The sequence below is a fragment of the Triturus cristatus genome, chromosome 3_2 (genome assembly GCF_964204655.1).
Source record: "Triturus cristatus chromosome 3_2, aTriCri1.1, whole genome shotgun sequence".
Classification (NCBI taxonomy): domain Eukaryota; kingdom Metazoa; phylum Chordata; class Amphibia; order Caudata; family Salamandridae; genus Triturus; species Triturus cristatus.
Genome location: NC_140584.1, coordinates 343,192,288 through 343,207,702, shown reverse-complemented (window position 1 = coordinate 343,207,702; position 15,415 = coordinate 343,192,288). Strand labels below are relative to the sequence as shown.

Sequence of the window (15,415 nt, the reverse complement as noted above, 5' to 3'; positions counted from 1 at the left end):
CTTGTCGTGGCCCTGGGGACCACCACCCCACATGGCGGAGCCTCGCTGCTCCCGCCCTGTCATTGCAAACTGCTTTGCTTCATTGAAGCGAGAGCAGGGAAACCTGCTCTCGCTTCAATGAAGCAAAGCAGATTGCTTTTCCACATGGGGAGCAGCATGTTAGCTGCTCCCCATGTGGAAAAGCAATGCCGGCTCCCTCAGGAGGCGGGGAGCCGGCTGGGACCATGGGGGGATTGGAGACCCCCCTCCCCCCCACGGTCCCCAACGAGGTGGCCAGCCCCGGGGGATGGGACCCTGGGGCTATTGGTGACCCGGGAGGGGGGGCCGTGCGGCCACCCTCCCCAAAATAAAAAAATATATATTAAAAAAAAAAAACCAAAGGCCGGCCCCGGGGGATGGGGTCCCCAGGGCCAATAAATTAGAAAAGGGGGGGGGGGGGGGGCACACAGCCCCCCACCCCCCTTCTTAAAAAAAATAAACGGGATCACGGAGGCAACGCCCCCTTCTTGCTGCACTCTGCAAACGCGCCGTCACCTCAGGACCCGCCCCCTCCCTTCACTACTGTGCAAACGCGCCCCGTGGCGCATTTTAAGTTGAGGGATTAACTCCCCTTGAATCCTGAGGGTCCCAGAGGGCCAACTAGCCCACCAATTATCTCCAGTATGCGCCAGGGAGCTGCGTTGCAGACAGGTGGTCAGAGATCACACGTCCCTTTTTACACCTCTCTGCAACGCAGCTCTGTGGCGCTTACTGGAGGTACCTAGTGGGCTAGTTTGCTAGTTGGACCCTAGGGACACTCGGGATTCAAGGGAACTTAATCTCCCAACTTAAAATGGACACAGGGCGTGTTTACACAGTGGTGAAGGGAGGGGTTGGGGCCTGAGGTGACGTGTGCAAACACGCCCTTTGGCGCGTTTTAAGTTGTGGAAATAATTCCCCTTCAATCCTGAGAGCCCCAAGGGGCCAACTAGCCCAGCAGTTGCTTCCAGTAAGCAACAGTGCGCTGTGTTTCAGAGAGGTGACCCAGGCCGTGCCCCTTTTTACACCTCTCTGCAACGCAGCTCTGTGGCGCTTACTGGAGGTACCTAGTGGGCTAGTTTGCTAGTTGGACCCTAGGGACACTCAGGATTCAAGGGGACTTATTCTCCCAAATTAAAACGGACACGGGGCGTGTTTACACAGTGGTGAAGGGTGGGGTTGGGGCCTGAGGTGACGTGTGCAAACACGCCCTCTGGCGGGTTTTAACATGGGGAAATAATTCCCCTTCAATCCTGAGGGACTCTGGGGGTCAACTAGTCCACCAGGTGCTTCCAGTAAGTGCCACTGCACGGCGTTGCACAGAGTTGGTCCAGGCCTTGCCCTTTTTTACACCTCTCTGCAATGCAGCTCTGTGGTGCTTACTGGAGGTACCTAGTGGGCTACTTGGACCCTAAGGACCCTCCAGATTCAAGGGGACTTAATCTCCCAAATTAGAACGGCCACAGGGCGCGTTTACACAGTGGTGAAGGGAGGGGGCCTGAGGTGACGTATGCAAACATGCCCTGTGGCGCGTTTTAAGATGGGGAAATAATTTGCCTTCAATCCGGAGGGCCCCTGGGGGCCAACTAGTCCACCAGGTGCTTCCAGTAAGCGCCACTGCGCTGCGTTGCAGAGAGGTGGTCCAGGCCGTGCCCTTTTTTCCACCTCTCTGCAATGCAGCTCTGTGGCACTAACTAGAGATACCTGGTAAGATAGTTGGACCCAAGGGACACTCCGGGTTCAAGGGGACATTATCCTCCAAATTAAAACGGCCACAGGGCATGTTTGAACACGTCAACTAAGCCCCCCCCCCCCCCCTTCACCAGTGTGCAAGCACGCCCTGTGGCGTGTTTTAAGAGGTAGCTTTAATCCCCCTGCCCTATTATGTACTAAGGGCTTACAGAGGAGGTCATTCTAATCACAGGGGTACCCCAACGCATAGTGTTTACTAGTGTATGTAGGTGTTTTAACTGTATTCTAAGTGTCTTTTAGCATAGCACTGGCTCTAGGACTGGTTAGTCAGTCAGTTACCACCAGTACCCATCTGAAAAAGTTGAGGGTACTGGATGATTTTGCAACAAGGCCTCTTTCTGCTCCTCTGTTGGTTCTTTCTGCATGTCTTCCTTCTTCCTGCACTTTTCTTCGTCTTTGTGGGCTTCTTTTGCTTCTTTCTGCATTTCTTTTTCTTCTTTCTGTGTGTTTTTTCTTCTTTCTTCACATGTCCTACCTCTGTAGGCATAGTTAGAAACTAGCATTTAAAACACCTTAGAAATTAACTGAAAAAAACATAGGTTTCAGGCACGTTCTAGTTACAAATTAGCTTTTAAAAAACCTTAGAAATTCATGAAAAAAACATAGGTTTCAGGGCTGTTATAGTTAGCTGGACATTTCACTTGTACAAAACCATTGAAATTCCTCCGTTATAGTTAGTTCTGCTAACTATAACTCACGTGCCTGCAATCCACTGCTGATGATGTCACATATTACATCATTCATGACTTGGTCAGTGACATCACTGATGACATCTCAAATAACATCACTGATGACGACATCCACGTGACAATCGGATACACCTCATCATACACTAGTATAACCTTTCATCACTCACTGTAAAATACAGAGTACCATATTTGAATCCATTGACACACCAATGCAAGTTTCTAAAAACCCACTCAGTGATTTCTAGATCTACACACACATCTAATCACTTACCTATAGATTCACTCAACATGCTGTCAATGATCAATAGCACACTCAAATATACTTGTACACCTATATCGACATTACACACCAGCACACATCCTATTCACTTACGCAGTCATCCTACTCACTTACAAAACAATGGATCATACTTACATTTAGTCAGCTACACACTTATACAAACACCACTTCATTTATTCATATAGTTAGTAACTAATTCTTAGTGTTATAAAATCACTATTGTAAGTATAGTTATCCATACAGTCACTCATACAATCACTGAGTCTTATGTATACTTATTTATATACAACTGTCACCTACACTGCCTTTTATTTTTCAAGTTTGTTGGACATATACCATTGAGAGATGTATTTGCTCATCATCACACCCATAAAGATGTTCACTCACCCAAACAACTGTTTCCACATGCAGTCTTAACCTCATATACCTACTTAATCAACTAATTACACATCTTTGGGCAGTCACCCCCCCTCCCCCCCCCCCCCCCCCCCCCACCGAACCACACACACATTCACTCTCCCATACAAACACTCAGTTAACTAATCAATAACTAATATAGACCTTCACGTAGCTAGTAACCAACTGGTGCAGCAGTTTACACAACAACTGACAAAGTGATACAGATATTCACACAGTTTAATCACTATCCAATATATTTAGTGAGACACTATAAATTAGTCAACTAAACAGTCAATCACGCTGCTACTAAATCCTCCATCCAGATATTTATATATCCACTCATTCTTCAATGCAGATTGCTATATATATATACATATTTAAATAACGAACCAAACCACATTCACTGGATGATGTCATCAGTGATGTCGCTGACCATGTCATGAATGATGTAATATGTGACATCTTCAGCAGTGGATTGCGGGCGCGCGAGTTATAGTTAGCAGAACTAACTATAACGGAGGAATTTCAATGGTTTTGTACTAGTGAAATGTCCAGCTAACTATAACAGCCCTGAAACCTATGTTTTTTTCAGTGAATTTCTAAGGTTTTTTTAAATGCTGATTCCTAACTATAACGTGCCGAAACCTATGGTTTTTTTCAGTGTGTATGTGTATATATATATATATATATATGTGTGTGTGTGTGTGTGTGTCCGGGTATGCATATGTGTGTGGGTATGTATGAATCGGTTCAGTTTAAAATGTGTTCAAATGCAAAGTTTTGATATGCATTCACTTGTTTTGTAGAAGATGACAAAGGGAGTAGAATGGCAGCTGCAGATTCTGTGCAACAAAGACGCCAGTATAGACGACAAAATAGGCAGTCTTCATCTGGTACAGGTAATGCAGACCATTTCTAATTATATAATTTTAGTTGGATTGGATACAAATTTTAAATATATCCAAGTAGTGTCAATAACCTTTTTTTGTATAGTGCTCTTATATTCTCCTCCAGATGCGCATCTTTGGTGTTCGTAAGCTCGTTTTTTTTTGGGGTTTTCAAAAAAAAAATTCGAAGTTTTATATATTATGTGAATTCTGGCAAATTGCAATACCTCCTCTGACATAAGAATCAGACGGGACACATTTTTTAGGGGCAGAGAGCTCAAATAACCTCCCAGAATCACAGCATAGTGAGCCAATGCCAGGATACGTACCTGGTTCTCCAGTTTCAAAGTCGGTAGCTCTAGCCGTTAGATCACATCACTGCATGCGTGTGCTCCAGGAGCACTTTTTATTTAAAAAAAATTAAAAATCCATGCATTTTATTTTTAATGCTCATTTCTGTAAAAATAAAAAAACTTTTGACAGCCTATAAAAGGCTTTATAGGTAATTTTACCTAATTCCTTTAAAAAATAAGCCAATTTAAAAAGGCAGAGAAATGTCACTATGTTCTGTGTAGTGTCATGAAAACTTTCGCAAATAAGAACAAAGTAGCCTAATAGACTGCAATGTAAAAGGCTGAAAAACTATCAGTGGCGGTTGAACTCGTTTTTTCTTCCGACTTCTGGTGACAGGATCCTGGTGCACTGAGCTTCGCCTTTTTTGGCTTCTTTCTCTTTAGCAGTCCTTTCAAACCTTTTGAAACTACTTTAACTACATCTTTAGGGACAGAATATAGTTTTGTTTCCCCTTGCAAATTCCAGTGCGCAAACGTGTTGACACTGCATGTTCGATAGTGGTAAAAAGATTGAGCCACGGTTCTCACCATTCTAGGAACATGCCCTGCGCAACCTCCGGGTGGAACTGCCACTCATAGTCTGATCGGCATAAACAGCTGAGTTCTTCGGCCCAGGTATTTAGAAATCCCACCAGGTTATTCACCACCAGAGAAATTCTCTAGTGAGCCAGCCATAGAGCCTCTTGACACATGACTCAAGACTCCACCTCTCTCTACTTGTTTAAGTACCACGTCAGTGGTGTCGTCCGTGACCACCTTCACTCGCATTCTTTTAATGATGAGCAGGAAGGCTTTCAACACCAAGTGAATTGTTCTTAGCTCAAACAAATTGATGTGAGTTGAGCTTCAGCTGGAGACCAGAGGCCTCCGATTTCCATCTCTCCCAGATGGCCTCACCAACCCAGGACCAATGCATCTGTCTCCACTGTTGTAGGAAGCTGGCTCTATGTGATATACCAATTATTGGTTAAAGAGTCCAGTGATTCCCCAGAAGTGTACAGGGCTCAATGTAAATCCAAAGTGCTTTATTTGGGGTAGTGTGGGCGAGCACTCTTAGGCCTAACACAGAGGAGTGTAAGGCATTTGTTATGCACACAGGGATTATTAAATGACACACGATTCAAACTTAAGATCCACACCAATTTTAGAAAAAAAATATTTTTCTAGATTTATTTTAAGACTGAGATTAACGTTAAAAAGTTAATACGTTTTTCAATAAAATTACTTTTCCCTTTAAAAAGTAGACGTTTAGTGCAATTTTTCAGTTCAACAATATTAACCTATTGGAGGAATACAAGAATGGAGATTTGCAGTTAAGTACATGAGTTACAAATCCAGTCTTTGGAGTTGGTGGCCCAACACCAGGCAAGGTTCAGGTTAGCACCAAAAATTGAACCGCCAGCGGCACAGGAGCAGCTGGCTGCAGAGGTCAAATTCGGAGTTGGGTGCCCAATGTTAACCGATAAACAAAGGGTGATCGAAGAGGTGCTGTTTACAGGTAAGTAAAAGCAGTGTTTGGGGTCAAGCTCCAGGGGTTTGGACCAGCACTGGGGGGGGCCACAGGGCAGCACCAAACATACACCCTCAGCGGCACATGGGCGGCCTGGTGCAGAGTGCCAACATGGCGTCAGGCGCCCATTGCTAATCAATGGGGGAGATTGGTTTTGGAAAAAGGATGCAGGCTCTGGCCAAGAGGCTTGACGAAGAAAACCAACAGCTTCCCAGGTAAGTTTTGATGATTGGGGACGTAGGTACACCATGAGTGGAACTTCCCAAGCCCCAGGGGTTTTGTGTGCTGGGGTGTCCTTTGATGTCGTGAAATGCTTGCAGGAGCAGGTCGTTGTTCGGTAGGTAGTCATGCAGAGGCTGCAGGCATCGATGTGGAGTCCGGCAGGCCTCAGCACACAGTGGACTCTTGCTCGGAATCGCTTGGGAACCTTCACAGGACCAGTGGGCCACTTGGACTCGGGCCGTGGGCGTCGGGTGCAGACGTGGGTCTTGTGGACGCTTTCGCTGTTCCTCAATGCAGAGTTCTTAATTGTGAAACGCTGGTTGTGAGAAAGTGCCATCTTTCTTGCATGGTATGCACCACTTTTTGCTGAATTGCAGAATGTATTTTGACTGAGTGTGCCCTGGACCCCTGCCAATCAGGTGCCCAGGGCCTATGTTCCTTCCCTAAAACCCAAATTGGCAAACCCTGGCCACATGTCAGCCCCTGGTAAATGGTACCCAGGGCCTTGTGACCAGGGAAGGCCTCTAAGGGCTGCAGCACTCATTGTGCCACCCTTAGAGGCCCTGTACCCTAACACACACTGACCTTGAAGGCTGAGTGTCTGGGTACAAGAGAAAACAGAGTCGACATGGCACACATCCCTGTGTGCCATGTCCACCACCTACACTGCCCTGGCATACATCAGCCACCCCACTAGCTGGGTGCCCTATGCCAGTGGTGTGGGCACAGGTGCATGAGCCCTGTGCCCCTACAGTACCCAGGTCCATTCCTGGGCACTGTAAGTGCAGTGCTGCCATTTAAGAGTACATGGTGCTGAGAGCTCGTCAAACACGAACTCCAGAGCACCATATTGGCAACTCTGAAGACTGAGAAGTTTGGTATCCAACTTCTCAGCACATTAAACCCGCACTGATGCCAGTGTGGGATTTAATGTACCAAGCACCCCAGAGGGCATCTTAGAGATGTCCCCTGAAACCTAACCATACAATCCACGTCTGGCCTGGGAGACTGCCTAGGCTGCCACACAGCAGACATGTTGCTGGACCCCTGGGTAGGAGATCCCCTGCTCTCCTGGGCCTGTAACAATGCACATCCTGGGCGAGGTGCTAGATCTCCACCCCCCAGGATGGGCAGGGGGAAGCTTTAAAGGCATGCCGCCTCTGTGAGTTTCCCCAGGCCACTGGCAGGCCCCACTCTGGCGGGAAGCCTGGCCGGAAACCCCAAATAAGGACAGGGGATGTGCTAGCCTGCCAACCCCACCCCTCAGGTGGGGGAGGGGATGTGCTAGCCTGCCAACCCCACCCCTCAGGTGGGGGAGGCGAGGTGAAGCACATCTCCGGGCTCTCGCCATCTTGAAGTTGGGAGGCCCTACCCAATCAGGACTAGGCTACTGCCCCCCTCCCACAGGAGAGAGGCAGAATAGGGGGTGTACCCACCCCAGGACAGGGACCCGTTGGTCCCTGCCCTTCACCTACCTGTAACACACCTAAATCTAGTATTTGGGGGCACCCTGGACCTTCCTTCCCCAGATTCCAAAATACAAAGAAGAGCAAGAAGAACGAAGACCTGCCGTGCAGCTGCTAAGAAGAGGAAGACACCAACTGCTTTGGCCCCAGCCCTACCGGCCTGTCGACCCTCGAACCATCTCCTGCTACAACCCGGCACCTCTTGTGGCTAGCAACCTCACAAACCCCGGAGGACCTGGCTACCTTTTGGCTCTAAGCACCTAGGACTCCCATGAGCAGAGGCTCTGCTCAAACTCAGCATCTAATCCCTGGCATCAGCCTGGAACTGCGAACCCTGCACACTCTGCACCCGCCAAGCCTGGCCTGTGCTGGATTGAAAAAAGACCACAAGGACGACCCCCCTCCTCCCCCCCCCCCCCCCCCCCCCCCCCCCCCCCTGGCGACTGTGACCCGAGTCCGGCACTCAAGGACTTCCCTCGACGTTCCTGACTACGCCTGCAGCCTCAGAACCAGGTACCCCCCCCAACCGCGATCAACAGAGGGTAAGATTTCCTGACGCTAAAAGGCACCCCTGCACCCGGCGGCCCCTGTGCCCAACTCCTGGGTACCTACCTATCCTCCAACTACCCAACTTACCTCTCGAAGTGGTGGTGGCACCTGAAGAGTCTTCGTACCCGAGCTTGCAGTCTTTTTCCAAACCGGAGCTCTCCCATTGAAATCAATTGATGGCCCGAAGGCTCAAAAGCACCCTGCACCCAGCCGCCCGAGTGGCCCTGGCAGTGTAACCTCTACACCTATCTACTTCCCCATTTGCCCTGAGCAAGTGACCAGGAGACCAGCTCCCACAGGTGCGTGGCCTGCTAGTCCGCAGCCACCAACCAAGGCCCCCCTGCCTCCCATAGGATAACATTGGGCCGAAGTCACTCTGCACCCGGCTGCCCCTGTGCCGCTGAGGGTGTAACAACTGTACCTACCTGACCCTGGGATACCCCTGAGTCTGTGCCCAGAACCTTAACTTTGCCAGCCGAGTACTTACCTGAAAGCCAATAACTCAATTTTCTCCATAGGGTAACATTGGCTGGTTTCTTCTGAAATTTCTTCCAAGTGTCGAGTTTTCAAAACTTAAAATATTCACCAAAAATCAGCCGAGTAACAATAACGAAATTACTCACCTGCTATTAGGTGGGAATCCCAGTGCTGGATCTTGGTGCCCAGCACTGACCCTGAAAAATATTCACAACCGTACTTACCAGTAACCCATTTTTCTTCCATAGGAAATCATTGACTGTTTTTCTGTGAAATTTCTTCTAAGTGTCGATTTTTGCAAACTTCAAATATTCTTTAAAAATCGTACAAATTGTGAAAACGTAATTACTTACCTGTTTTAGATAGATGTCCCAGTTCTGAGTGTAGGCACCCAGTACTGGATTACAAAAGTAACAAGAACATACTATACCTGCAACTTGAATTTTCTTCCATTGGGAATCCTTGACTGTTTTCTATGAAGTGTCAACTTTTAAAATAGCAAAATATTGTCTAAAAATCATAACAGTAACTAAGTTGACTTTTATCACTTGTTTCTAAGAACTGACCCAGGACTGAATCTAGGATCCAGTCCTGGAATTACAAAAAGTAATCCTGAAAGTAATCTATTGCAAATAACTTAAAACTTCCATTGAACTCAATGCATTATTGTGTTTAAAATTGTGTTGCCTATTACAACAACCTGTAACTTTCTACAAAAGCCAATTGCCTATTGCAAAAGTATTTATCTAAAGCATCTCAGTCTGAGAAAGTATATTTTGATACCTATTGTTGGTTCTAAAATAAAACAAGTTTATATTTTTTATATATAAACCTTTGGCCTAGAGTTAATTTCTTGTGTGTGAGACCATTTGCTGACTGAGTGTGTGCAACAAATGCTTTACATTGTCCTCTGAGACTGCCTTACTGCTCGACCAAGCTACCACTTTAGAGAGGCCAATGTAATTAAGGGCGTGGCTTAAAAACACATAAGCTAAAAATCTGTGATTTTCAACGGTTAATTGCATAAGATAAATAAGCAGCAACTATGGCTTGAATATTATTGGAAAAGCTTCCACTTAAAGCCCTGGTGACCCCACGACAATGTTGCTGCTCCAGAGTTTAAACAAGCATTTGCAATGCAATAGGTCTCGCGTTTGTGAGAGTTAGAGCTACTGGCGTTGTAAATGAGTGTCTTTTATCTATTTGTTTTGGAGTTTAGTAGATGTATGAATAGAGACACAGCAAGGCTGCGAAGTCTAACAGCATGCAAAGATATGTTCGTTGTAAGCTATCTTTTCAGAACAAAAATGTTTACACTTAAGCAACCACGGTACCTATCAACTACTTTAATTTATGAGGCCAGTGGAAATGGCAATTTATTATGTTCTCTCAAAAAAAATTGCGGCAAACCTTTTGATTGATGATAAAGTTAATCAAACCAAACCGATTACAAACTCAAATAAATAGGTTTCTGGCACAAATGAAGCCTTATATGAGTGAGTGTCTTCCGCAATGTTTTATTAATGCGAAGATACTCGGATAAAGAAGAGAATTTGGCAAGCAGTCTGTGTGCAGAATGAGTTAGAATCCATTTAACAGTGCACTATTATGATTGTGGCAGCAGTAGATGATGCCTCGCATATCATTAAGGATGAGTGTGCATTTTGCTCTAAATGAACCTCCCATTTCCTAAATGCCCTGTTCGAGGCATATGAGCTGCAGATTACACACTGTGCATAGATCGCCATCTGGTGTTGGGCCCGGATGTTGCAGTTGTTTTTCTCTTGGAAAGTCTTTGGAAGTCACTAGGTATGTGACTCCCCCCTTTAGATCATATTGCGCATGGGCTTCTGCTCCATCCGCAGATTGTTTTTTTCCGCCATCGGGCTCGGACGTGTTCTTCGCGCTCCAGTTCAGAACCGTTCCAGTTTCCCTATTCGGCGCGCAATCCTCCCCCCTTCGACGGTATTGTCGATCGCGTTCTCGACGCGACTCTCAACAATCGAAGTCTTAGATTCCGGTTGTCGACAAAGGCCTTTTGGGCCTACCTGGGCTCCGGTCCTGGCTGATGGAAAGGACGCCATTTAAAAAGTGTCCTCGATGTGGGTCGAAGTTTCCCCACACCGATCTCCATGAGGTGTGCAACCTCTGCCTCTCCAGAATACGAGGCAAGGGACTGTCCAGCTTGCGCCTCCTTCCGATCGAAGACGATGATCCGGGACCGACGAGCAAGGAGACCAATGGCTCACTCGTCGACTTCGATCCCCGACGACATCTTCGAAGAAGTAGTCGATGTTCCGGAACAACAGCACACCGAAGAGGGCATCGTCAGCACCTCCGAAGCTGACGACTCCGACATTGAGGACATCACTCCGGCACAGAGGGGCGCGAGTACAAACGTCGACCCAGACCCTAAACCCCCCTCCACGCCATTGAAAAGGGCTTCGGTCACACCTTTGGGCCTAGGTATGATCCAAAAGACTGCTTCCCATACCTCGCTTTCGGGCCCGGTTAAGAAGCCCATCAAGCCTTCAGGCAGCTCGGGCTCGAGTCAGCTTGCCCTCGGTGCCGAAAAAATCTCATCGAAAAAGAAAACGCTCCTGTTCGAGGCATGTGGGCTGCTGAATTCATATCTGTGCATAGATCGCCGCCTAGTGTTGGGTCCGGATGTTTGCACGTTGTTGTCCTGGAAGAGTCTTCGAAGTATCCTGGGATAGGTGACTCCTCCCCTGGACTACAGTGCGCATGGGCATCCTCTCCATCCTCAGATTGTTTTTTTCCGCCATTGGGTTTGGATGTGCTTATCTTGACTCAAGTTAGGAAAAACTTTTTACAGGCCAAAAGGCCTTTAGTTCGCGTCGGTACTGTTCCCGATCGGTATCGATAGTTATTTGTTAGTTTACTAACTTCAAAAACAACTTTTTCGCATCTTACCCGACCATCGACCCGACATCGACGATGGAATCGAGGACACCATTCAAGCGGTGTCCTGTATGCAATGCGAAATATCCCCATGTCGACGTCCACCCGGTGTGCAACAAATGCCTTTCACCGGACCACGACGAGTCCACATTTATGGCCTGTGCCCGATTCCGATCCAAAAAGACTCTCCGGAATCGACGAGCAGCGAGACTTGAAGCGCAGCACGCGGCACCGGCCCCGACCAACATCTTCAGCGCCGAGGACGAAGAGGTCGAAAAAGTGGAGAACCTACCCTCCAGCCCCGCTTCCGAACACGGCTCCGGATCGGAAGACTTCGAAGAACAACTCTTTCACAGAGACGACACCGAGGTAGGAGACTACAATGAGGCCTTAGGGGCCGAAGAGAGTAGCTCCGGTGACGAGCAAGGCCTACCCGTACAGACTGAGGATATCCCAGTGCGTCAGTCTCTGGCTCCGGTCGAGGGATCGCCTTCGGGCCTTACCCAAGACCTATCCCGCGGTTCTTCGGCCCCGCCCTCTGGCCCGGCCTCGGACATTCAGCGGCAGCCATTACTACCCAAAACGACTGGTTTCCCTTCATCGAAACCGAAAGCCGTATTGGTTCATCAGAAACCGAAACTGAAAGTGACACTGGTCGGATCGAAGCCCACCACACCTTCGACGCCAGCCAAACCCGTCGGCACCGACCGCACCAAACGGGACTTCGGTGCCGAGCTTGCAGCAGCCGACGTCGGCGCCGACACACGGAAAATGACCATCGGTCCCGCCAAACCGCCTCGGCTCCCGGCACCAACACAATCCGCTCCGGCCACAAAGGTCAAAATGGCTGCTGCGTCTCACACCGCTTCGAAAGCAGCACCAAAGGCACACTCATCGACGCCGTCGACAGCTACTACCTCTCCTCGGCTCGATGACCCAGTGGCGCCGAAAAAGTCCACGCCCGCCTCTACAGAACCGGTCGGCGCCAAAGAACCGTCGGCGCTCCAGGTGCGGCAAGTTGCAGCGTCCTTGCAACGCATCAAAGACAAGGCAGCCCTCCAGGACACGTCAGGCTCCGACCCGAAAAAAGCTCAAAAAGCTTCTCCGGCACCGGGCAACATCACTTTTGGCCTACCACCATCCACGGCCCCAAAACTGTTCGAAATCAGAACACGTGTCACCCACACCAGGATCACACCTGCCGAACGCTCTCCTGTGGAGATGTCACCATCGCACATCATCGATGCCGACACCGGCAGAATGATGCTCCACAAGAGGAGAATAACTTCCGAGCCAGCTTTGGACTCCTACCGGATCCCGCTAAAGCAAAAACTGCCAGTGGATTCGGAACCAGTTCTTTACGAACCTCTCCATACCTCTTACCAACATCCACTGTCCTTCTCTCCAACACACTCCGAAACCGACGTTTTGGAGGACTACATGGGTGACCACGTCCCCTACCCCGGGGAGATGGACCCTCAAGGCCAACAGGACCCTGACCAGGCTTGTGATGACCCTGTAGACCCAGGTGCACTTATGGATACGCAGGACACGCAGCTATATGGCGCAAAAACGTCTCCCACAGAGGACACTGCCGCATTCAACGCCCTCATTGAACGCGCTGCGGCCAATCATGGTGTGCAACTCCATTCTGACACCATCGAGGACGATTTTCTCATGGATACTTTCGCATCCTCAGAAAGGAATATCAAAACTCTACCCATGTTGAAAGGTGTCCTCAAACCAGCAAAGGACATTTTCAAAGAACCCACCAGGGCAAGAGTAATAAACCCCAGGATCGACAAGAAATACAGGTCGGCGCCTGGGGACCCTACCTACATTAGAGGCCAGTTGCCTCTGGATTCCATAGTAGTCGCGAACGCTCGCAAACGGGCGCACTCGCAGACAACAGGGGATGCTCCTCCCCCGGACAAAGAGTCCAAGGTGCTAGAGACCTCCGGCAAACGGGTTACAGCCCAAGCAGCTAACATATGGTGTATTGCCAATACTCAGGCGCTCCTAGCTCGCTACGATCGCGCACATTATGACACATTAGAAACATTACTCCAACATCTCCCTGACCAATACAAAGAGGGAGCAGAGATCCTCATCAGGGAGGGACAACTCCTCACGAACGCATCCAATAAGTGTGCACTGGATGCCGCAGATACAGCTGCCAGAGCCATAAACACTAGCGTCATGTTACGACGACACGCCTGGTTACGAATCTCCGGATTCAAACCTGAGGTCCAAAATAACATCCTCAACCAGCCGGTCAACCCCGACTACTTATTCGGGCCAGAGGTTGACACCACCCTAGAAAAAATAAAAAAGGACACAGACACTGCAAAGTCCATGGGGGCTCTCCAAACGCAGACCTTTCGGAGCGACTCCTTTCGTCGCCCCGGAAATAGAGGAGCAGGTAGAGGACAGGGGTCAAAGCAAACCTACAACAAAGGAAACACACAAAGTTCCTACGATAAAAACACCCGGGGTGGATATCGTGGCTCAAGCACAAAGGGCAGAGGACGCGGATATGGCAACACCAGGTCCTCCGAAAACACATGCGCTGACTGACAACAGTCAGCGTCCCTCTGGGCGCGCCGTAAGTGCTTCGCTGGGAGCGAATAAGGAAGTTGTTCGGAAAGAGTAAAGCCAAAAGGTTTATCCTCAATTCCAAATTTTAATTCATGGATGTTCAGATCAGTTCATGTGATCGAGTGATGAAAACATTGCATTCATGAAATAACATCACTGTGTTAAATCTTCACTCAGGTGTTAAACTCTATCCCAATGCATTTCGGGCCCCTCTGGCCCTTCATCAGGGGAATCTATATTACAAAGAAAACATGTTCATGTCAGTCATTTGTGGAAAAAATGAGGAATTAACCAAAAATCACAAAAGAAGAAAGGACTACGCCTATCAACAGGTAAGTTTACGCTCAACGAAACAAATATATCAATGTTGGCTTAATGAAACAATGTCAATATACCCCTAAGGACCAAAAAGACTAAAGTATTTACGGATAGACCCACTCACTAATGAAAAGTGAGAAGAAACAAATCACCCTCGTGCGTTTGCTATGGTGTACAAAAAGTGGTGAAAACAAAGACAGCGCTAAAAGTGCCTAAACTCAGTTAAAAGACCCGTGAGGCGTGTGAAAACGCTTAATGCAAAATTCAGGGAGGTGCGCTAAACTGATGGGAAGAAAGTTGGTCAGCGAGTTGAAACATGGGGTTCTAATTAGTCAAGGTCAATACGATACGCTAAGGCGAACGTGCAGCTTACTGTGAAAGCAAACGCTCTCTACCTGATTTGTTCTGATGTTGCCGGTCAGTCTAGCATCGGGGTTTACAAAAGTGTGGTTGGGCGTGCTCTTAAAAAGCGAAACACCGGAAGTGACGTGAGCGGTAATGGGACGGCAAGTGTGTGTTGAAAGACATTGGTTAAACATGGGCGCCATCTTAAAAGGGAGGGAAAGATGACTAACAAATACGTGTATCAACTTTAAAAAAAGGTGAAACATAGAAAAAACAAAAACAATAAAAGCAGGTATTCACACGACAATGAGCAATGAGCTCATTGTCGTGTGAATACCTGCTTTTATTGTTTTTGTTTTTTCTATGTTTCACCTTTTTTTAAAGTTGATACACGTATTTGTTAGTCATCTTTCCCTCCCTTTTAAGATGGCGCCCATGTTTAACCAATGTCTTTCAACACACACTTGCCGTCCCATTACCGCTCACGTCACTTCCGGTGTTTCGCTTTTTAAGAGCACGCCCAACCACACTTTTGTAAACCCCGATGCTAGACTGACCGGCAAAATCAGAACAAATCAGGTAGAGAGCGTTTGCTTTCACAGTAAGCTGCACGTTCGCCTTAGCGTATCG

The 15,415-nt window shown here is 48.0% G+C and overlaps 1 protein-coding gene across 10 annotated transcripts in view; it reads left to right on the top strand.

Annotated features, from left to right (window-relative positions):
* Positions 1 to 15,415, top strand: part of SRRM1 (serine and arginine repetitive matrix 1) — a 639,067-nt gene that overhangs the window by 336,572 nt on the left and 287,080 nt on the right. For 7 of the 10 annotated variants that reach the window (XM_085647825.1, XM_085647824.1, XM_085647831.1 and 4 more), the window contains one exon: positions 3,945 to 4,037. The exons of the other annotated variants lie outside the window; for them this stretch is intronic. In XM_085647825.1, coding sequence (XP_085503951.1) covers positions 3,945 to 4,037 — 93 coding nt within the window. The remainder of the gene's footprint in view (positions 1 to 3,944; positions 4,038 to 15,415) is intronic. 10 annotated transcript variants of the gene reach the window in all.